This window comes from Juglans regia, chromosome 12 (assembly GCF_001411555.2).
Source record: "Juglans regia cultivar Chandler chromosome 12, Walnut 2.0, whole genome shotgun sequence".
Classification (NCBI taxonomy): Eukaryota; Viridiplantae; Streptophyta; class Magnoliopsida; order Fagales; family Juglandaceae; genus Juglans; species Juglans regia.
The window spans coordinates 14,353,642-14,377,194 of record NC_049912.1 but is presented as its reverse complement, the minus strand read 5'-3'; the positions used below and the strand labels follow the sequence as shown (position 1 = coordinate 14,377,194).

Genomic DNA, 23,553 nt, shown 5'->3' with positions numbered 1-23,553 from the left:
ATTCTCTTTTCTTGGCAACGTTTCTTTCATTTCGTTCTTCAATATCTATCCATAAAAAGTAGTTGCAGTATAGCCTTCCCTGCAGTAAACAACTTGTGAAAATCATTGTAGCAAACAGCAAAACACATGTATCGACAACAATATATGAAATTAAAAGTGATGACCACTTATTGTACTTTAGACAAGAAAAAAAATGTCTTCTTGAATTTCTTGGGGTATTCACGAATTTGAGAGGTGATCTCACCTCTCAAATTCGCGAATGCGATGAAGACATTGTAAATCGATGGATTTCTTCCATTCAAAGAAGCAATGGTAAGAATAAAAAAATGACTACAATAAAAGCTGGGTTATCCCTTCTCCCACACTACAGTTGCAAGCAATAATAAACGGTTTAGAGGCTTATGAAGAACTATGGCTCCTCAAAATCCTACACAGAACACAAATGAATTTTGGTATTCAAAAATGCCTTCACAAGGATTCAAACGAACAAAAAAAAAAAAAAAAAGAATTTCACAATTCCTATTATTAATCTAATGAATACACAAATGCCAACCAACTTCTTGTATGCATGCAAAGTGGCTAAAACCAGATCATGGTATAAAACTATAGCGAACCAGGGTGCATCAAATGGTGCTAGACAGAAATATAACAGTAAAAACAAACAATCATGTAAAACTGACGTCTCCTTGAGATCATGCAATTTGTGATCAACCTGCAAGGGAATCAACAAATGACAATTGCCCATATAAGAGAAGGTTGAAACAATTACATGGGCATCAAGAATTTAATCATGAAATCACAATTTATTAGACATACTTTCACATTGTTATCAATAACTCGTGTGTCCTGCATGATCCCATGGCATGGTATTTAAACTATGCTTTGGGTGCCCATTGCCAATTAAACTCAATTGGGGGGGGCACACATGGTCCTATACAAACAAAAATCGATGCAGAACACAATAAATCAAACAAAGACAACACACGAGAAGTATACAATTGTCCCACCCACAATCATAGAGCATCAATCTTCCAAAATCTCTAATAATAAAAATAATTAAAAGAAAAATTCAAAAAATATCAATTAATGGTGGGGAGATGCACAACCTGTCACAGGTTTGATTGCAGTGTAAATACCGTTGGCACGAGGGGGACGTCCGGGACAAGAAGGGGACGGTGCACGATGGGGGTGGAAGGGACCTCTGTAAACATGGGACAAAGGACCTTTGCAGCTCAGGAATCATACGATGCATGGAGGGGAAGAAGGAGGTTAAGGATCAGGAGGATGGGGATGAATCTCGATTAGGGCATAAGTGTTTCAAACGCATCATTTCATATTGTATTTGCAGGCAACATTTGAAGTTGCAGCCTTATGTTTCCACGTTCTCTGTGCATAATAGATGTTTGGGCTTTGGGATGTGAATTTATTATTTCAATTTCTTCAAGATATTTTCATAAGGATCGCTTTTTAAGAAATTTATAGTTTAACTTAACCAAGAGCTCTCCCATTCTGTTTCTCAAAATGTTGCATTTCCTCAAAACTTCATGTTCTCTTCGGACTTATGTTTTTCCATTTTAATTTGGTAATGTATAGAACGTTAAGTTGCGCCCGCATCTTATAAAAATAACATCACTTTATATAAATACTATCATTTTAAAATATACTTATTGACGGGTAAAAATCTGGTTTCAAGAGAACATATATATAGAAAGGTAGACAATGACATTGCAATACTAAGGAAAGTAAGACAGGACAGTTCCTGGAGTGGAACACAAAGCAAATTTCAAAAAATAAAGCTATAAGCTTGTATCATACACAGATCATATATAGGAACTCGATCTACGTTACCGCTGGACGTACCGCTAATTTATTTTTTTTCAACAATTTTTAATATCCTTAATCATTAAGAAAAAAATAAGAAAATACACAATTTCATTAATAGTCACTTCTTTAACTATTAAGAAAAAAAATTAAAAAATTAAAATAATTGAGCGGTAACTTTGTGGGGCTCCACTAGTATTTTCCATTCCTCTTGAGAAAGAAAGATAAATAATAAAATCGCACTACTAGTCATTTGCGAAAAGGGAAAAGAAATAAGAAAACAAAATTGAAAAGCATGGTTTACATTTTCCTTTTCTTCTTTCAACGCCTTGATTGGGTATTATTCAAGTTTTTGGAACCAACGAGACCAATATAGAGGCTACCTTGATAGCATCGGCACTGCATCCCATCCCTCCGCAAATAATGCAAATTCTTAATCATGATTTCTTCCCCTGTATATCTTTTCCCATGTTTTCAACGTCCTCCCTTTCTGCAGCACTAGTCGAAGCTGTATCGGGCTGCCTGCTTAGCCCCGTTTTCCAGCTCCCATCTACATTTCCTTGGTTGCTACTTGCAGAACCAGCCTCCTCATCAAAATGCTTGCTTCTCTCATTATCTTCATCGGCAACGACAGCACGTCTTTGATCCCCCTTTTCACCCCTGCATTAACCATCAGAACATTGGGCATAGATCTATATAATTCTGCTATAGCAAACAAAGAGAAAACTATCAACGTGCCAGAAATTAGTCACTTTCAAGATTATGGTTTGTTTGTTATAGGGAATATTGAACTTGCTCAAAATGGACTTATACAAGGATTACTTATACTGAATTAGTATGCTCGGAAAACAATGAATGATTCAGCTATTGCATCGGCAAATCGAACCCAGCAGAATATGTTGATATTAGAGTGTCTTTGCAACTCAAAGACCAATAAAGTTAAGATGAGCAGAGCGCAGCCGAGCTATTGGATTGTCACAGCCTTGGCTGCTTAACAGGATATGGGTCATCTACATCATACCATCAAGATCAATTAGCTCTGTGGCAGTTAACATCACAGACGTTACCTGATCTCAAGCATGTTTCCAAGCCTACACGGTCCTAAATATTCAATCAAACTTTTTAATGAGTTGAAACCTATTAATATTAATCAGTTCCCTCAATTTTAAGTATCGAGGTTCAGGATGTTGTTTTCAAGCCCTACCTACGGACAACAATGAGAAAATATTGAAAAGAGGATGCAAAATTACATACCCTGAATAAATAACAAGCCCAACGGTAACAGCAGCAAAGGCCACAAAGTACATCCAGTCAACCTGTCAAGGATCGGTGGTTTTAGATGGCAATTACAGATTTTAAAAAATATAGCTTACATATGATTGTCCATTCTACAATAAGATTGAATATATCAAGTCAGTAACAAACCTTCTCATTGTAAGCAAAGACGCGAATCAAGACAGACCACATGTCAGAGGTCAACAAAGACAAGTTCAGCATTGTGGAGCCATTACTCTGCAAGGGAAAAACAAACTTTGTATAGACGAAGTTCTTCAGACAAAATATATCTCAAGATGTTCGACATTGCATTTTTCTATGCAATTCTTGAACCTAAAAATTAAAATCCCTCTTATTTTACTTTTGGTATGCAATTTGAACCTCAGATATTCATCGACTCCCGAACCCTCTTTCAGAAATTTACTTCTCTAATGATATGAAGCATTCATCTAAAATGAAAGTTCACCTTTTATAATGCATGGGAGAAAGATAAGATGTAACCACACCAAGAGAAGGAAATTTGTAGTGTCCACTATGAGCTTAAAATCATCAAGAAAAAAAATTAGAATAAGCATATCCACAATCAAAGCTATAACTGATAAACAGCTCAAAACATACTCCATTGGTAAGGGCAACAAGAGAAACTTGTGCGGCTTATCAATCACTATCCTTTTGGCTTCAATCTTTCATTCTCAATCCCATTGTAAGGCTATATAAAACACATTTAGGAGGAACAAGTACACAATCAAACGTATAAGCTTGGATACTTCAAGTCATACCTTAAGCAAGATTGGTACTAATGAGTAAAAGAGAAACATTGCCACTGCAAATCCAATAAAAGGAAGTGCCTGACACCATAAAATGAACAAAACAATGTCAAATTAAATCATGGTAAACAATTATAAGCAAAGCCATTGCTTTATCAAATAACCATTAGGTGAAGGAAAACCTAAATGTTCACATCTATTTCAAATGAAGTTTCTCCCTCCTGATTGAATCTGATATCCTACACATTTACCAGTGCATCCATTCGAGAATATTTTGGCTGGATATTTGATCAGAGTAAGATTCAAAACATTTATAAACTTCCTCAAAATGTGCTTTGCTGAATGTCTTAACCTAAATAACATGCCTTTGGTTTTACATCTTGACTAAATTTTGTGTGTCAAACTGTTGTACATCTGAAACAGCCAAAATTTATGTGGTGAGACAAGAGGAGTGAAAAAGAAAAGAGATTCTCTACTGATAAAAAGATTCTCTACCACACTGAACAAATCACAACTATCAGTGGCTTCATTGAGGGCAACAATTTAATTATTAGAAACCAAAGGGAGGACAGGAAAATTTATGCCCCAACTCTATGGCATAAAGATATATTATCGAGCATCTTTTCCTAACATTTTATGATGAATATGTTTTGTCTGCAACAGCTATCTTGTCACTTAACATAATGTGCTTCATAGTTTTAATTGAAGTCATATATACAAGACAATTAGATGCCTCGCCAAGAGTAATGAATGTTGTGTGGGAGGGTGTCTGTGTGTATGTGAGGGGGCGAGAGAGAGAGAGAGAGAGAGAGAGAGAGAGAGAGAGAGAGAGAGAGAGAGAGTTACTTACTGCCCCAGCTGACCAGTGAATAGATTTGAGCTCATTGCGCTCGAGTATGCTTCTACAGGAATCTTTAAGGCCACAACTTTAAAATGAATCACATATATAAAACAGCAAAACTTGAGACTGTATAGGTTCTTCCCATTACAACATACAAAAGTCATGTGGAGTGGTAAGAATACGCAATATAATTCATTTGATTACACACATGTATGTCCAGAAAATCGATTACCTCAAGAAAAACAAGCAGAAGTAACAAATTACGAAAAATCAAGCATAACAATAAAATATTAGCTCTGAATTAAGGATACATTTGGATAGCACTGATGATGGCACCAAAAAGACCCAGCATTGCCATGAGTTCAACTCTATCAGCATTCTTCACAAGAAATTCCTGCATTGAAAAGAATATCAAGGCTTGACTGTGAGAAATTTTAATTAACCACTACCATTACAACAACAACAAAAAAAGAAAAACAAGAAACTAAAAATAAATTCAAAACCACATTGGACTTCAAGACAAGTAAAGTTGTGTGTGCACCCAATTGTGAGAGCGATGAATAGTAACAGTAGAGCATCAGGCATAATTTACTGCTCTTATGACATTTCATTTCCACTCAAGCAATTTCAAATGAGCAAAAAATACAGAAAATGGGAGGATAATGAATCAGTTCAAGGGGTCCTAGTGTCAAACACATGGAGGGAGAAGAACAAAAACAAAGAGAAGGGGGAAAGCGAATGACTATAAGAATAAAAAAAAACTGTCATGAAAAAGTGAGGACCTAAACACAATATTAACAATAATATAAAGAAAATAGCACACACCAGTGGCACAACCCAGACTTTGTACGAAGCAGGTAATGAGGAGCAAAGAAAGGCAAACCACAAGAAAAGCAAGGGAAAGGAAGGGGGGGTGTGGAGAACAAGGTTATCAGTCTACCATATTGGACAAAGAAAGACAAGGGTTTCCCACAACGATAATTTTCCACCTGATTTCCCATAGTAACTACGAGCATGAAAAAATCAGCATTCCACACCATCATTTTCATAATAAAAAACTACTTTTAAGAATACCTGCAACCAGAAAAAAAGACCTGCAGTATTAGCGTACCTCACTGACATTACTGATAGCATATAGTGTAGCACCAGCAATTACAAGTGCATCCCCTTTACGGGGGTTGCTCCCTCCTATAAGCCATGAAAGTGCACGTGACATCAGAATAACTACTTGATAACAGATATATAAAAATATTAGCCATAGCATACTGTCTATGAAATTAGACTTGAGCATCACCAGATAATAAAATAGAGGACAAAACGAAGAATGAATATTTGACTACAGATGATTATGCTTACCTGCTCGATCACCAGCGTGAACATCTGAGAAAATAACAACTACAAGGCCAGCGACACAAACAAGTACACCAAATATCTTTCGGAATCTATATTTTGTTTTCAAGAAAATCCAGGTCAGAACCATGACTGATGGTATTGACCAACAATCAAGAAGCATGACACTTGTCAGAGATGTGTACTGATAGGCCTTCACCACTGCACTTCAAACAGAGTAGATCAGTTACCGCTATTGCAATCATATAGACAGATACAGCCTATGTTTGGTTCCCTGGTTTCTCAAAAAATTTCCAAAAAAATAAAATTCAGCTTCAATCCAAACATTTATAGAATTTTTTTTTTTTAAAAAAGTCTATTAAACTTTTCATCATTTCATCCAATCATTTTCCTAGATTTCTGTGAAAAGTAAAAAATACAAAAACCAAAACAAAAAGCACCCTAAAAAAGTTATAATTAAATGACAACTCTACCTATCAAACCCCAAATAAAAACATATTTCAATAATTTTTTTTTTTTTTTGTAAATTTCCTGCCTACTTTCACAAATCCAAATTAACAATACATCTCAACAAAATTAAAACCGAATCCACTCTATCAAATATGTTATACTCAATACCTTATTTGAGCCTAATTTTTTAATTTCAAGATGTCATGTACACTGTATTATATGAAAATCTTACTGAAAACTGAGAACATTTACTAGATACATCTTTCATTAAACAAAGTTTACTTCCAAATAAAAAAATAATTTGAATTTTCTTTTCTCCCTGTCAAGTTTTAGTACTTTTAGATACTGTCAGATTTTCACTATTGTAACCATTCTCTCTTGGTTTTTCTCACCAATTATATTGGCTTTCTTCCCCCCTTTAGTTACCGCTGAAACCAACATGTGAGATAGGCAAAAACAAATAAAAAAGAGCAAGAAAGAGGTAACGTTTTCTTCTTCCTTGCACTACTTTTCCTGTTATTTAAAAATTATTTCTTATAAAAAAAATTGTTTACAAATTCTTGAATCATATTATAGGCTCACATATACATTGTTGCCTATTAGTCAATAATTAGACATCTTCTATAACTTGTTAAAAGTGCATTATATTGTGTGTAGTTAGAGAATTTACATCTGCTCAAACCACTTAAAAGTAATTTAATTTACTTTTCAAAGTTAGACATCTTGTATATGTGTTAACATTGTGGAGGGGGGTGGAAAGCAAAGCATGGGTTCCCTGGCTCATTGATGAGGAGAGTGTGTTAGTGGAGGGGATTCACTTCCAGGGGTAGATCTGCAGAAAAACACCGAAGGGAGAAAAAGGGATTTTTTTTTCCTGCTATGAGATCTCTGTTATGTGGTTCTGGGTCAACTATCATACACTTACAGCATAAGTTTGTAAATCACATTACTCAGGTAACTTCTAGAAATATAAAGAAAAATTGAGTTTCAAGGAAAATTGGGTCCACTAGCAAATTTATAATACAAGCCAGGAGGAAGATAGGGAGCTTTAAAAAGTTCTAAAAGGTCGCATTTTAATTTAAATCCAACATAAAAGAAAAAAAAATGAACAATAACCATATATACAATGTATCAGACTAAAAAACAAAACTTCAGGACTAAATAAATTCGACATAGAGAACAATATAGAGATTCTCACCAAGAAAATTGCCTTCTACATCTACCAATCCAAGCGGTATGTAGTAATACCATTTTGCCTGCACGGGATTTTTTTAAAGGATAACATTGCTAGCATTTATAGATTTAACATAAGAAAAAATTAGTAAAGACAACCATGAAAGGAGGAAAAAAGTATTGGGCCCTTTCACCTCATCTTGCACTAACATATCTCGTGGGTACTGATACTGTTAATCTATTTCACCGTGTCATTGACCAGGGGCTGTTGACCAAGATTTATTCTACTCATCCACCCAAAAATCGTTAAAAGAACAATTGTTATGTCATGACTATGTCATTTCTGTTCTGATTGCTGTCATTTCTTAGTGCTAAAAATGCTGTTCCCTTAAGCAGGGCTCAAATTTTGGCAATTCCATATCACACGCACTGGACCTTGGTAGGATGCCAAAGACGGTCTTTTCTGCATATATCGCACACATTGGACCATGACTTGCATAAATAATTCCAATTTTCTATATTTTAAATTCAATAGTGGTTCCATATTAAGAGATAAAATCAGTGAAGGGTTGAAACAACATGATCACACCAGATTTGCAGACTAACCTCTACAAGAAACCTGATTGTTATTTTACAGACTCTAATGTTCTCTTACTCAACAGCTTGGTGCTGATTCTTTTATTTTATTGTTCTTCCTTATTTGTATATTGGCCAGTAAAATTATGATTGCAGGAAATGGTTTAGCACTTGAGTTGGTTCAATTAGGAAATCTTTTTAAGATGAAACCCACATTTGGTGTTCAAACCAGAAAGTCTCATGCCCCAATAACACAAAGCAACATCATGGCTTCCAACGATTACAATTAGTCATCTCTAATTTGTGATTGCTGAAAGGCATACAAAATGAATAAAAAGATTTATGATTCTTTTCATGCATAACTTTTGCAATCATCTAGTAACTTATCACCAAGATGGGTTATATCTGCTTCTGAACTGAGCATATTCTATAAGGCCAAGGGCCACAACTTGGTTGGCTACACATGTAGAATTCTTTAATCACTTATTCTAGCAGATGGTCTCTGTAGCAGTCAGAGCTAGTGGACTCTAATTTATATTCAAAACCATCAAAATAAGTTCAAGGTTGTATACTATCCTTTAAGGATTGGCTTCAAGACTTGTAGATTTAAGCATATCCATGGCAAACACCTTGCTCAGCTTAATAAATCATCTCAGCATCTCTTATAGGCTGGCTACACGTATCCTATGATTATATTGCAATCTACTAATTGGATACCATTGGAATGCCGGTGTCTCAGACATGAAAATGAAACTAAATAGTAAATAAAAGCCAAGGGGATAACCTTGAGTGCTTTCTTCCGATAAAGCATGATACTTCCATAGATTATCGCCAAGAACACATAGTTTAGAAAAGACTGTGAAGTTGGGGCATTAATTCCTACAAACCATTACAGAATATTATAAGAAAAGGGAGTTCGTTTGGAAAGAGACAAATTATGAAAGATGATGGAATAAATTCCCAGAAAAAGAGAGTAAATAATCTGTTATCCGACAATTTATATCAGACATCTGTATCAATAAAAAAATTCTCCCTTTCTTTCTTTATTCTTCCGATTATTTTTTTGTGGGGTAAAAATCAACATATATAGACACACACATTTACATACATACATGTAAGAAACTTAAACAAAATACCACACTCAAACCAACTAAGCAACAGTTCATCTTGAATATAAAATTAATTATTCAATAAAATTTGAGCAAAAAAACACATCCTTTAGCATATGTCTGGGATTGCGGTGGGTAATATAATTTTAGCTTAAGACTTATAGTTGTAGGGATTAAGTAATAAGCTCTATCATTAAAAAGCTATTTACTATTTGGTAACAATATGTCTAAAACACTTTCAAACATGTTACATTTGTTTGGAATATAAAAAAGTGTTTTTGAGGTAGAAATGACATAAAAGTTCATTTGAAAATAGTAGTTGCCTGTCATAAGATCAAAGGGCAAAGCTGTAATTATCTAAAATTTGTGTGGATGTTTTTGTCCATTGACAGTCTTTTTTAAAACTGGAACTACGTCCGCATTATCCGGAAAAGTGCATTTGAGGAAATTATTTTCCTCGAGCACATTTTTTATCTTATTTGAAATTAAAAAGTAATTTAATATGTAACACCCAAACAATCTAAATTTATCATTAAAGAGCTTTTAAGACTATTTAAACAATTTTTAAGAACTCTAATGCAACCGCAAACAGACCCTTACATAAAAATAAACCGCAATACACATTTTACATATGATATAATCCATCAATGCATAAACATAGGCATATTGGCTTCCTTGGGGAAAACCAGAAAAATAAAATACACGTTTAAATAAAATCTTAATTCCTAATCGGATATCTCAAAGAAACAGTAACTTTAACAAAATTCGAAACAGCAAAGAACAAATGCACACTCCAAAATGTTTGGAAACTACAATATTATCAAAATAATTCTCGAAATCTACTTAAGTTTGAATAAATTATCAACATGATTATTCTTTGAGTCCATACGATCAGAATGGAAGTACGGGACAACTTTGCCAGTAGAATCATATAAAAATATAGCTTCTGGTTGATACAGCAAATGGAAGAAGATGTAACATGCATTAAAGAAGCCATACCTCTTTTAGCGAGCTCCGAAGACGTGAAGCCAGTGGAAGTAATCAAAAGCGAGAGAAACTGTCCCAGCCCAAGACCTATCAACGTCTTCTTGGTCCAAAACTCATTAAAGTTCATCATTTTCTTCTATTCCTCCACCGAATACAGAGCATAAAAGCAACCAAGACGAAATATTCGTCAAACACCCAAGTCAACGAATAAGAAGAATATTCAGATACCCATTCGTAGAAGCTATATTTCTTAAGGGTCTATGGGGCTTCAGGGGGGATAAAGTCCAGCACTTCAATGTCAAATACCAACTTTCGAGTTTTTGTCGGTATTGAGCCTGGAAAGGGTTCGTGATGAAATGCGAATAGAAGTGACGGCGAAAGTGAGGTTTTATCTGAGATGACAAAGTGAATACACGGATGTGGGAGTTTCCGAAATCCTACGTAAAAGAGTTTGCAGCCGTTGAATCGTGAGAAGTATGGCAAAATGACGCAAACTATTTCCTTTTGCTCTGTTCCGCTTTCTGCGCTGATATCAATGACGAAAACAAGGGGAAAAAACAAACGAAATCAATTAGGAATCTATTAATTACTAATAATAATTGAGCTGGCCTCCTCTACAGTTCCCAAACCTTGAAATTATCTTTTTGAGAAGAAAAAAAAAAACTTTTATGCAAACTATCAACGTATTGGATTAATTTGATTTAGGGATTGTTTGGAAAGTTAGATTATGTTTATCATAAAATTTTTCATAATTTCTTTTTTAAGTATTATTCAAATATAAAATATTTTTTAATTTTTAACTTTTAACTTTTTCATCTAATAATTATAACTAGGGCTATAAAAATAAACTAGAAAACCGGCCTGAACTAAACTGGACCGGACCCGTCCGGAATCGGTTCTTCTATTTTAAAAATCAATCATAACCGGTCTGATCTTGGTTTTATATTTTTTAGGACTGGACCGATTCACATATTTATATATTTTTAATTAATTTTTAATATTATATATAATTTTTATAAATTATAATTTTATATGAAATAATGTTATATTATAATTTATAACATAAGATTTTAATCTTAAATATGAATCTTTATTTGATTATATGTTTTAAATATAAAATATATATTAATTAAATTTTATGACTTAATAAATTCTCAACATATTCCTTTGGATAAATATACATTAGTATATTAATTACTATATTATCACTAAAATATAGTAATAGTAATAATACTATACCAATACTATTACTATATACTAATAGTATTAGTGTATTACTAATATTTACATATATTAATATATATATATATATATTTATATAAGTATAAGATATTAGAAATTTAATATATAGAAAAAATTGGAAAACCGGACCGAAACTGTCAAAATCGGAAGTACTGATTTGCAAGGGTAATTGGTGCATCAGTATCAGAAGTCTCAAAAGTTGTCCAAAATCGAACTAGTTACACCCCTAATTATAATTTTTAAAACTTCCAAACAAAATACAAAAACAATACAAATTTTTCAAAATTTAAAATAAATATAATATTAAAAAATTATACTCATATAATTTTTAACTTTATAATATTCTTATTCAATTTTTTCTTCTTCATTTTCTAAAATCCAATAAAACACATAACTCATACTATTTCACTATCATTCACAAACTATATCAATATTCACATAATTCTCATTTCATCTCATTATCCAAACATGGCCTAAATTTGTAATTAATAAAAAAATATTAATATTTTATTTTTAGTTCTTCAGCAAATGATATATTTAAACATCCACTTATAAATGATGAATTTGTTTTAGAAATATCTTCTAATTTAAGGTATCACTTTATAAGTTGGGTTAAAATCTCTTTTATGTTATCTAAATTTGAGGGCTTCAACTTCAAGTGAGAAAGATATATAGATGGAATAGGCCTTACAATACTTATTAATCTCTGTATAAATATTTCGAGTATCATTAAATGAAAAATAAATGATATAACTAACTATATATGTTTATCTCTCGAGTAATGCAAATCTCATTCAATCTTTTTCAAAAAGATTAAGACTTATCATTAAAAATTTGGTTTTTTACGTAAATCTAAAATTTGTTCAATTTTTTTTAAAAGAAGTACTAAAACTCTCAAATTCAAACAACTTGAAAAGATATCTCTCTTATAAAATCGCGAGATTTGTATAATTATGTCACTACTTCGTCGATACTTTGAAAAAATTGCAACGTTTGGTGATTTTCTTTTTATTAAACTGACTTGCCAGCTTAGGCTGCTTTAGTGATTATAAATTGAATTGCATATTTTAGTAGAATGTTTTTGAAATAAGATTATTTTTTATATGATTTTCATTTTGCATTGCGAGGAGGCCTTGAATATGTATATATATATATATATATATATATATATATATATATATCAAGACAGCGGAAAGGGAGAGGAGAGGGATTTGGAGAAGAAGAGAAGGAAGGAGAATATGGAAGGAATAAAGCAAAGCAGATAAATATGCACAATTAGAGGCAGGCAGTAGAACCGACCATATGCATGGATGCATTGCAAAATAATGAAAATAAAACAGATAATATGAAAATAAACATATTCATAAACTTTAATAAGATTACAAAGTTTATGGCACAAGGTAGAGCAAGATTTGCTCTTGGGTAGTATGGAGATTAGGCAGAGAGTAGTAGTTAGCTTACAATATGGTTTTTGCTAAAATTGCCTCTGCCTGGAAATGAAATGAGGTTCTCCTTTTATAGATGAAGGAGTCCCTGTTTACATAAGATCCGTGACTCACAGCTGTCAACTACTGTTGAAGCACGGGAAAGTAAAAGCAAAAGTAAATTCGTGAGTGAACAGTGTAAGCACTGTTTAACCACGGGTGTCATCATTGTGTCTGGCGGCTGAGCTGCTTTCGGCACAAAATGACAAAGCTTAAAGGAGACTGGTGGATCCGGTCTTCTTTGAACTTAAGTAGTAGTTGACAGAAGTGGGACCTTCTGTCAGGTAGTATTTAGCAATTATTCTTCATCTGTGTCGATCCCGATAAATCCGGAATTACCGAAGAAATTGTTGTACGAAGCCTCTGATGCAGAGTTTGAGTCATCTCCAGATTTGCTTTGAGACTTTGACAATGATTCTTTTAATATGTTGATTAAATCCTTTTTATTAAGTCTGTCGAAGAGTAAATCTGTTGTCTTCTTGGACTTAGAGGATTTGCTGGATGAACTTTCTTTGTCCTTATCCTTTACCCCCCCGGATTTTGTTGGAGAAGCAGGGGCCTGAAGTAGTAGTGGGTATTCAGGTCCTTTGGATGGTCCAGCCATGATCTGTGGGAATTCCTTAATATTCTGCAAGTTGGGTGCAGACTGGGGAAAATCCTTGATCAGCAAATCAACAATTTTTTGATTATGGGCGAATTTATCCCACCATTTTGTGAAATAAACTCGTGTCATTACATCACCGTTTCTTTCATAGTTCCATTTGAAGATCCACGGGAAGTGGTACTTCTTACAGAAAAGTAAAGTATGGTGAAATTTTCTGGAATGTTGATCCAGGGTTGGACCAACTTTAGTAGAAAAATGTTGATAAGCTTTTAAGAGCTCATCAGGAAGATTTTCAGGAATATATCCAAATTGGTTCCACCATTGGATGAACCAAAGAGGAAAATTTCCTTTAAAATGTTTATCAAAACAAAAGAACCATGAATGGTCCATAGCAGGAGTTTGGAAGAACATGAAGCGCTTCCAAGCATCAATATAATCAAAATAAGAAACAGGAGTGTCTATTAGGTCAAGTCGTTTAGTAGAAGATGGGGAGGGTCCCCATTCTGCTTGAGTGATGACTCGATGAAAATAGGCACTGTGATAAATCAATTTATTGGCATCAACCTTGTCAGGAATAGGCTTGATAACCAAGGAATTTGTTTGAATTAAAATACTGGAATAAAATTGGAGATTTTTTGAGAAATCTTCAGGAATCCAGTGAAAAAGATGAGGAAAATAGGAAGAAGAGATTTTGAAAGCATCTGTATATATTATGCTATTGGGCTCAATATGAAACAGATACGAAGAAAATGGTTTCTTTAAGTACTCAGCTTTTCCTTTTGGGAGGAAAAATTGAGGAGTAATAGGGATTGGTTTTGACTCAATTGCTTTCGCATATGGGTCAAAAGTAGTAGTTACCGCTGACGAGAAAGTCTGTGGTTGAACAGGTTTGCCAAGTGGCTGAAACCTGTTAGCAATGTCTAATGCTGTAGAAACAGCACTAGAGGTAGCAGATCCAGTCTCATTCTTGATGAGGTTTATATTGGGCATTGGAGGTGGTGGATTCACCTTTTTCTCTCTCTCTCGGGTTTTCTTTTTGCTGGCCATGGTGTGGTTTCTGCAAAAATTCACGGGTGAGAAAGTCAAGGATTGAATTTTGTGTGCCTTTGATATATTCAATATCAAAATCAAAAACACTTAAAATAGCTTGCCATCGTGCAAAAATATGTTTTGATGCAATGTTTTTAACATCTTTTTCTAGAACAAATTTTGCAGACATGCAGTCAATTCTGACCAAAAACTTTTGATTTAAAAGGTCAGATTGAAATTTAGATATGCATAGTACTATAGCCAAAATTTCTTTTTTAATAGTACTATATTTTTCTTGTGCAGGGTTCCAGGTTCCAGAATGGAAACGAACGATTTGTTCGGATGAACCTGGTGAAACACATTGTTTCAGAATGCCACCATAACCAATGTCTGAGGCATTAGTCTGCACTATTTTGAAAGAATCAGAAGTAGGGATACCAAGGCACGGAAGAGTTTTGACATGTGCCTTAATTTTCCTTACTAAATTTGTATGGATCTCTGTCCAAGGAGGAGGATTGGAAAGAAGTCGTTTAAACAAAGGGCGACATTGTTTCCTCATATCATTGTAGAAATCAGCAACATAATTGAGAGATCCTAAGAACCTCTGCAATTGTTTTTTTTATCAAGAATGACATCAGGAAATTTGTCAGCAAATTCGATAGCTCTTTGGATTGGCCTGATTTTGCTTTCAGAGATGTCATAACCAAGGAATCTAATCTTGGTTTGAAACAATTTAATTTTTGTTGCCGAAACAACAAGACCATTGAATCTAATGATGTCAAGAAACGTTTGCAAATGTTTCTAATGTTCATCAATAGATTTAGAATAAACAAGAACATCATCGATATAAACGATGGTGAAAGTGGAGAACGAATTGAAAATATCATTCATGATGTTTTGGAATTCACTGGGAGCGTTTTTAAGGCCGAAAGGCATGACGTTCCACTCGAAATGACCAAAAGGGGTAACAAAAGCAGTCTTATACCTATCTGACTCGGCTATTTGGATTTGCCAAAAACCGGACTTAAGGTCAAATTTAGAAAAGATTACAGCATCACTCAACCTATGAATTAAGTCTTGCTTGTTGGGAATAGGGTACCTAATCCACTCTAAGACTTTGTTCAAGGGTTTGTAATTGATAACTAGACGAGGGGTACCACGTTCTAGTTCTGCATTTTTCTGAACATAAAAAGCAGGACAAGACCAGGGTGACTTGCTATTCCTGATAATGCCTTTATTCTGAAGATCTTTTATCTCCTTTTGACAATATTCCAGTGTTTTGCTATTCATCTGAATAGAATTAGCTTTTGTTGGAATATTGGCTTCATTAAACCCTTTAATGTATGGGAGAGAAACTATGTGTTTCTTCCTATACCAAAAAGCATTGGGTAAATCAGAACAAACATCTGTTATTAAACGTTTGTTAAAAGCATCAATTTTGGAAATCAAAATGGAATTGGATAATTGTTCAGAAATCTTTCTGTACTTGATCTCCTGTTGGAGGAAATTCAAATGTTTTTGTTTTGCTAGAAACAAAGATTTCTTGCTCTTATCCGAATCAATTTCAAAACGAGAAACAAAGTGAAACTTTACTTTCTGACCAAAAGGGTCGGTGGTGATACCGTCTTTCTCAGTCATGAAAGGATATAAAGAAGAGATAAAAGAGATTCCCAAAATCACTTTGTCAGACATGTTTTTGACTAAAACAGAGGGAATCCGGAAACAAATATTATCCTGGCAAACATGAGCATTATTGAGCTCATAATTAATGGTCATCTTTGAGCCATTTGCCGACAATAATCTTTCAGTTGATTTTTCAAAATATTTGCTAGGAATGAGTCCTTCTTGAATGCAATTCAAGTCTGATCCGGAATCAATCATAGCAACAACAGAGAATTGAAAATCATGAGCAACAATAATATTAACTCGTGAAAACCATTTGGGAGGAATAGTTTGACGAATTAAACAAATCTGGTTGTCGGTAGGAGAATCCTGTTGACTAGAACCAGCCTCAGTTTGCTCATTATCAGAAGGAATGTCTTGATCAAGTTGTTTGTCAATCTTGATTAATAAAAATTCTTGTCTTAAAACTTCATTCTCAGATTTGAGGTTATTTATTTCAGATCTGAGATCTAGAATTTCTTTTTTGACAGAATTTATTTCAAATTGTAAATCAGAAACAGAAATATCCTTGGGTTTTTTCTTTGAAAATCTTTCCAAGGTTTCTTGAAAATTAACCCTTTGATTAGAAGGTTTAGGATCCTTTCGGAGCATTACCTTCTTTAGCTTTAGAAGATAATCTTCTTTAAGCTCAGGGTTAGTAATTTGAGAAATCAAGGTTAGCCAAAGATTTTCTTGTTCTTCATCCTTAGTTAAGACATTGATTGTCTTACTAGGTGTCTTACAACAAGTGGAATTACAATTGCAACCCAGCTTTAAGTCAGAAAGATCAGGAGTTGTAGCTTCAGAGTGATATTCAGAATCACTAGAGCTATACTCAAGATTCTCCGATGATGAAGACGAATCAGTTTCTAGGAGTCGAAACAGTTCTTCTTTATCATTGGGATTAATATCCATCTGGCTAAGCTTCTTTTTAAGAGCTTTGGCTTTCTTGGGACATTTATTAGCAAAATGCCCAGTCTTGCCACATTTAAAACATTTTCCAGAAGAATCATTTTTGGAATTTTTGAAATCCCTTTTCTTTGGAAATGGTTTGGAAAATGGTTTTTTATAAGTTTTCTTATAAAATTCATCACGGGGTTTTCTCCTGAAACCACCATGGGGTTTAGCAAGTTTGTGCTTTCTTTTAGATGGAGCAATACTAGGAAGGCCGAATTGTTCACAGAATGTGCCCATTTCATATTTGGCCTTCTTACTATTTCTCATCTGTTCGCGAAACATTCTTTGATCATGACACATACTAATGCCAAGTTTCTTAACAACACTGAAGATATCACCATAGGTGTATTCTTCATAGTTAAGTAATCCATCAGCATCAGTAAGTTCTTCCTTGACTTTATAAGCAAATAGACGAGGTAATCCATCAATAAATTTCTCCTTCCAGTAAGGCTTTTGACTATCGTCACGAAGCATTACTCGAGAAATAAAAACATCTTGATACCATCTATAATCTGACATCTGATGACATCTGAGATTATTCAACTGGTCGCTCACACGACTAGTTATATTAGACGGTGTCCCAATAAAATGTTTTAAAATAGTAAAAATCAAGGTGTTGATACTATCAGGATGTGCCATCCCAATAGCCTCATCAAAAATAGGTAATCCTTCCTTATTGCATTTTACTGCATGTTGGATGGATTCCCTAGCATCACTGGTTAGATACTTATCCCACCAGTTTCTTAAAACACCAGTAAAACCTTGTGTTAAAATTATAACAATATCTGGTTGTTTAATATTATTGTTGATATAAGCATTGGCAACCATTGACATTTTACTCATGGTATTGATGATTTCTTGTTCAGAGAATCCATCAATATTCCATTCGTAAACCTTGTCAGCAGAGTAAGAAGATTGGTTTTGAAAAACTTTTTCTTCAAACTGTAAATCAGGAGGTGTGGGTCTGGAGTACCAATTCTTCGTCAGACTCATTGGCTTGGGTCCTTTTGAAGAGAATCTGGCAATTTCCAGGTTTTGAAAATTCTTTTCAATTAAATCAATATCCTTGTCTTCAGAGGATTCTTCGCAAGAAGATTCTTCTGAGGTTTCTTCAAGAACAAATCTATCACCATTACTGTTAAGAGCACTGGTAGAAGGTTGTTCTTTCTTTATGTCAGCAAGCAGTTGATCAATTTTATCCAAAGTTCTGGCCTGGGGATTTTTAAAATCGATTTTTGGCCTATCTTCAGGTAAACTAATCAAAGGTTTTTCAATTTTTTTCTTTGGCTGATCTTTAGGAAAGATCAAAGGATAATCATTTTTAAAAATAGGAGGAGAAGTAAAAACAGGCTTCTCAACCTTTTCTTCAATCCGATCCAATTGTTCTCCGATCGTATGAAGAGCAAGATTCGCAAAATTATTTTGAGAAATAATCTTTTTTGCTTCTTTCAGAATCTTGTCTTTTTCTGAAACTTTTGAAACAATAGTATCAGACAGTTTGAAAGGTGAAGCGATTACTTCCGATCCTTTAAAAGGAATAACAACAGTCTCCAAAGGAGGGTGACTGGATTGAATCACAGTCCTACCTTCTTCTTTGACAAATTCATTTTTAACAACATTCAACGTGTTTTTTGAAACATAAGTATTTTCTGCAAAATCTAGAAGAGAAATATGCTGTTGAAGCCTATTCATTTCTTCCTTCCATTTGCGTTTAACACGTTGTTTTTCTAAATCTGAAAATTTTGCAACATAGGCTTTACGCCTTTGTTTGTTTTCAGAGGAAGCAAAATCTTTTAATAAAGCAGGTAAATCAATTTCAAAAGATTTGTTCAAAACATTTAAACTGTGATGAACAGGTGCAAAAACAGGTGCAACAGGGGCTTGCATATCTGAAGCAGTTGGAGACATAGAAGACGTATCTTCTTTGTCTGCTTCTTCATTTATGTTCTGGTTTTGTGAAGAACCAGTTTCTCCTTTTGCAGTATAAAAAGCAGAAGTAACTTGAGAGGAAGTAGAAATTCCTTTCATTTTTAACACAGGTTTAACAACAGGTTGGGCTGTTCTTACAGAATTCTTCAAGAAATTGATGGAAATTAATATCCTTTCTTGGATTGTTCTGAACAGGGCCAACAAAACTAGATCTGGAACCAGCAAAAGAATTTCTTCTTCTACTACTGGAGGTTTCAGATTTATCAAAAGAAATTTTAACATCTCCATTGAGGTATTGCTGGATGATGTCAACACCAGCATCCGGAGCAATATTTCTTGGAGGCAATGGCATTTCTTGTTCCAAAATCCATTCATTAGGAAGAGAAATTTCATCCCAATAAATCCTTTTCGGAATTTTAATATCCACATCTGAAGAGCTACTCTGGATCAGGAGAGTATTCTTTCCAGAAGGTTTTGCAATGGCTTTTGGATCTAAATTCGTTTTTAAAAGACGATAATAAATCCTGAAAATTAAAGCAAGAGGTTTACTTCCTTCAATCATATGATATCCAGAAGTTAAAATATTTAAAATTAAACATTTTAAAATATGTTTGTCTGTTAAAGACAAAGTAATATTTGGAAAACAATCAAAATGGACTGGTCCTTCTGAAAGAGAAGACTGGACCATTCCGAGAATGCTATCCTCAAAACCGAGGAATCTGCCATCTCTTAAACAAAAAAGAACAAAGGCATTGATGCCTAACCTTGTTAAAGGTTTAGCAGCAATTTGCACAGAACCTATGTGAACATATTTAAATCCCTCATTTTTGTATTTTTTAATATCTTCCTCATTAAGGAGATAGCATTTTTCTTGGGATTTAGATATACTATAGGTTTGTTCGACTGTTCGAACATTCAAAGTATTCAAAAAAGTATTTTTAAACCAAGTGGTTTTGTAAATAGAAGATGGTTTAATATCTGGGATCTTCCACGATCCTAGATTAGGAGATAGCTCTTCTCCATAAGAGCAATCCTCTTCATTAACAATATCAGGCGGCAAAGTCGACCTGGAACTAATTGAGGAATTACTCCTCCTCATTCTAACAGGTTTTTATCCTAATCTACAGGGAAGGTTGCATCTCAAAGAGGCTGCGAACTTTACCTTGACTGGTTACTTGTTAACCCAGTATGCCCTGGACGCCTACCCCGGCTAAAATGGGACTTATAAGGGTCTTAAAGCAACACAAACATGACACTGAACCACCTAGTGTAGAAACTCCCGCTGTCTTGGTATCAGAGCCAATCTGGTATCTAATTGTTGCACATTATTCTTCATATATATATATATATACATATATAAGAGAAAAGATAGAAAATTGCAGCTAAAAGGTATCATCTCCCGTATGCTCGTAACAAAATAAAGAAAGTTTTACGTACATACCACACTTTCAATATCTCATCTATATCTTACTATGATTAGGTGTTATTATCTATCAACTATTGCAATTTTCTTTTAAAAAGACAAAGGATAATCTAAGAATGATAAAGATGACACACGTTACATAATGAGATGAAAGTTGTATCAGAGTGTGATTTGTAGTATTACTAAAAATATATAAAAATTTGGAAAAAAATGTTGGAGCATTCACTGACGTTTTTTTATCTTATATTAATTAAGCATTTATTCATCTCGATGATCCTATTTCAAAGTGTCCAAATAAGGGCAAGATCTGTAGAAGTTCAGTTTACAAAGATGAGTTTAACCATTTATTTTTAAAGATGATGAACTTGTTTAAGTTTATGTCAAAACTTATTTTTTTTCACTTATCTATTTTATTATATAAAACCGGGTTTTAACTTTCTGAGTTGGCATTCACACCGCAATTTTCGATGTAACACACACACATGATATACACACGCTCGACTCTATATACACACGTTTTCTCAGCATATTATGGGCGATCTACACACGCTTGACTCTATCGTGAGAACATCAAAAGGTTCTCATGACACAAATAAGATCAATTAAAGAAGAGGTACTTATGCACTTGGTATAGAATTCTTTGACGATAACACCTTCATATCCCCCCGTTTAAATTCTCTTTTAAAATGCCTGCAGATTGATAGAGTTAACCAAGAGGTGGAATCTGTTGAGCACGAATATGACCTTAATCGTGCAGTTGAACTCAAGTATGGAACTCTGATGACCCTTCAACGCCAATTAGAAGAGGTAGAGAGAATAACCTTGTTGAATTTTGGAAGTCTGGGCATTCTTTGCTTCGTGAAGAGGTCTCTGATCTTGATATTGCTGAGATTCTTAGCAAATGGACAGGTATACAGTATCAAATCTTCAACAATTAGATAGAGACAAGCTAGTTAAGCTAGAAGAGGTTCTTCACAAGAGGGTGGTTGGTCAAGACATGGCAGTTAAAGCAGTTGCAGATGCCATCCGCTACTCGAGGGCAGGATTGTGTTGACCTGAGTTTTGTTTAGGCTTTGCCCTTAGAATTTGTTCTAGGTTGTCATGACATTTTATGAGCCTTAGTTATTTTGGAAGACCTTAGGACCTTTGATGTAGTAACTTGAGCCCAAGAGGAGAGTGGCCCTAGTTTATTTTAGAATTTCGGCCCTATTTGAAAACTTAGGTCCAATGGTTTAGGCCCATGATCCAATGCTAAGTTGTTAGTGCCATGTGTCATGAGAATGTTATACCTTGAACCTAGTCTAGAAAGTGGGTTAAGGGGGAAAGAGAGGTGTAGGAAGGCCCCAATATGGGCTTACATGCCTAGCCCATTGTTCTTTTGTCCATAATTCATGTTTCAAGGTAGATTTCTTGGAGAAGGGAGCCTAGGGAAGTGAAATGGAGCTTTTCTAGTAGTTTTGCATAGGAAATTGAAGGTAGGCCTTAATGATTTCAAATTTAGCTAGTTTTTGGCATGTGTCAAGCATGCACCAAGTTTCTAGAAGATTTTGTGAAGAGACTTTTGTATCGAGGACAAGTTCGCCCTTAGGGTTTCGGCTAGCACACTCCTAAGCATTCCATTCACTTGCCATTTGTTACTTACTGTATTTTGGACCAATGGTATATGAAAGGTCACCTAGGGAATGAATACTTGAAAGATGAAGCAACATCTTGGAGAAGGCAAAATGGAGAGGACGGCTAGGACTATGGCACACGCCCAACTTGTCTTCCATGCCAAGAGTTACTTGTTGGGAATAGGAAAGGGCATATATGGTTTTACCAAGTTACCCTTGAAAAGATATTTACTTGTTTAAGGAAATGAAGGGTATAAAAGGGAAAAAGGGGATTTCGGCCAAGGAGAAAAGTCCTACATGCCTTCTCCCAAGAATGTCCCTTCTCAATGCAATCCAAGTGGGGAACTCCAAGAGGCATTTCGGCAATAGAGAGAGGGAGAAGAAGAAACTTTGCCACTTGTCATTCATGCAAGGGTTTTTGGATACAACCAAGGAGGGAAGTGAAGGGTCTCATATATAAAGAGAAGGGTTCACGCCTAGGGGCTTTTCCCTTGCCATTTTTCAGATTTGCATGAGCCTCCATTCTCTCCACACAATTCTCCCATGCTCCTTTGAAAGTTCCCTCATTTTCTTGTGCTTTCTTTCCAACCAACCAAACAAGGAGGATCCTTGCAAGAGAAGGGATTTCGGCACTACCAAAAATTAGCTAGGTAAGGATCGGTTTCTTCTAAGTCTTGCACATACACAAGTCTTTTCTCAATCCAAAAATAAGATTCAAATCTCATTAGACTTTGAGAAAGATAGAACACACACACTTTCTACCATTTTCTTGGAAATAACTTAGGGTTTTCAAGAGAAACCCTTGAGGCCGAATAGTGAAGGGGAGTTCATCCTCCATGTTTCGACCATCACATGTATTTTTGCCTACCTTAGGTTTTGTTTTACCTTATGAGTGAAATGAATGGGTTTTAACCTAAAAACCCTAGAAGTCGAATGGTTTAAGACCAAGTGATACCCTAGAAATCCACACACACACTCAAAAACATGAGATAGGGTTTTAGATGCTCTTTCTAATATAGTATGTTTGGATTTACAACTTGCTAATATTTCTTTACGAAGATTTTGTAAGTATACACTCAATTTACTATTGGTTAATATTCGTATATGATTGTGTAAATCTTTCCATGATTTAATTGCTTTGCTTGTTATCTCTTGGTTGTTTGTTTGAATATGTTAGTATGATCTTGAGTAACTCTAAGGAATGAATCATATGTCTTGAATTTATGATGAAAATGCCATGAAATATGCCTATGAGGTTTAG

General features: G+C 34.4%; 1 protein-coding gene and 1 pseudogene across 1 annotated transcript; one reads left to right on the top strand and one right to left on the bottom strand.

The window, feature by feature from the left end:
• Nucleotides 1-1,995: 1,995 nt before the first annotated feature.
• LOC108992530 (solute carrier family 35 member F1-like) lies at nucleotides 1,996-10,886 on the bottom strand. The gene is made up of 11 exons (XM_018967128.2): nucleotides 10,362-10,886; nucleotides 9,038-9,132; nucleotides 7,703-7,760; nucleotides 6,061-6,255; nucleotides 5,816-5,892; nucleotides 5,016-5,098; nucleotides 4,714-4,765; nucleotides 3,876-3,944; nucleotides 3,247-3,333; nucleotides 3,076-3,137; nucleotides 1,996-2,481 (listed from the first exon to the last, which is right to left on the bottom strand). The coding sequence occupies exons 1-11, from the start codon at nucleotides 10,477-10,479 to the stop codon at nucleotides 2,259-2,261; spliced, it is 1,119 nt and encodes a 372-aa protein (XP_018822673.1). The 5' UTR covers nucleotides 10,480-10,886; the 3' UTR covers nucleotides 1,996-2,258.
• A 9,585-nt stretch (nucleotides 10,887-20,471) lies between these two features.
• LOC118344021 lies at nucleotides 20,472-21,733 on the top strand (annotated as a pseudogene).
• Nucleotides 21,734-23,553: the final 1,820 nt, after the last annotated feature.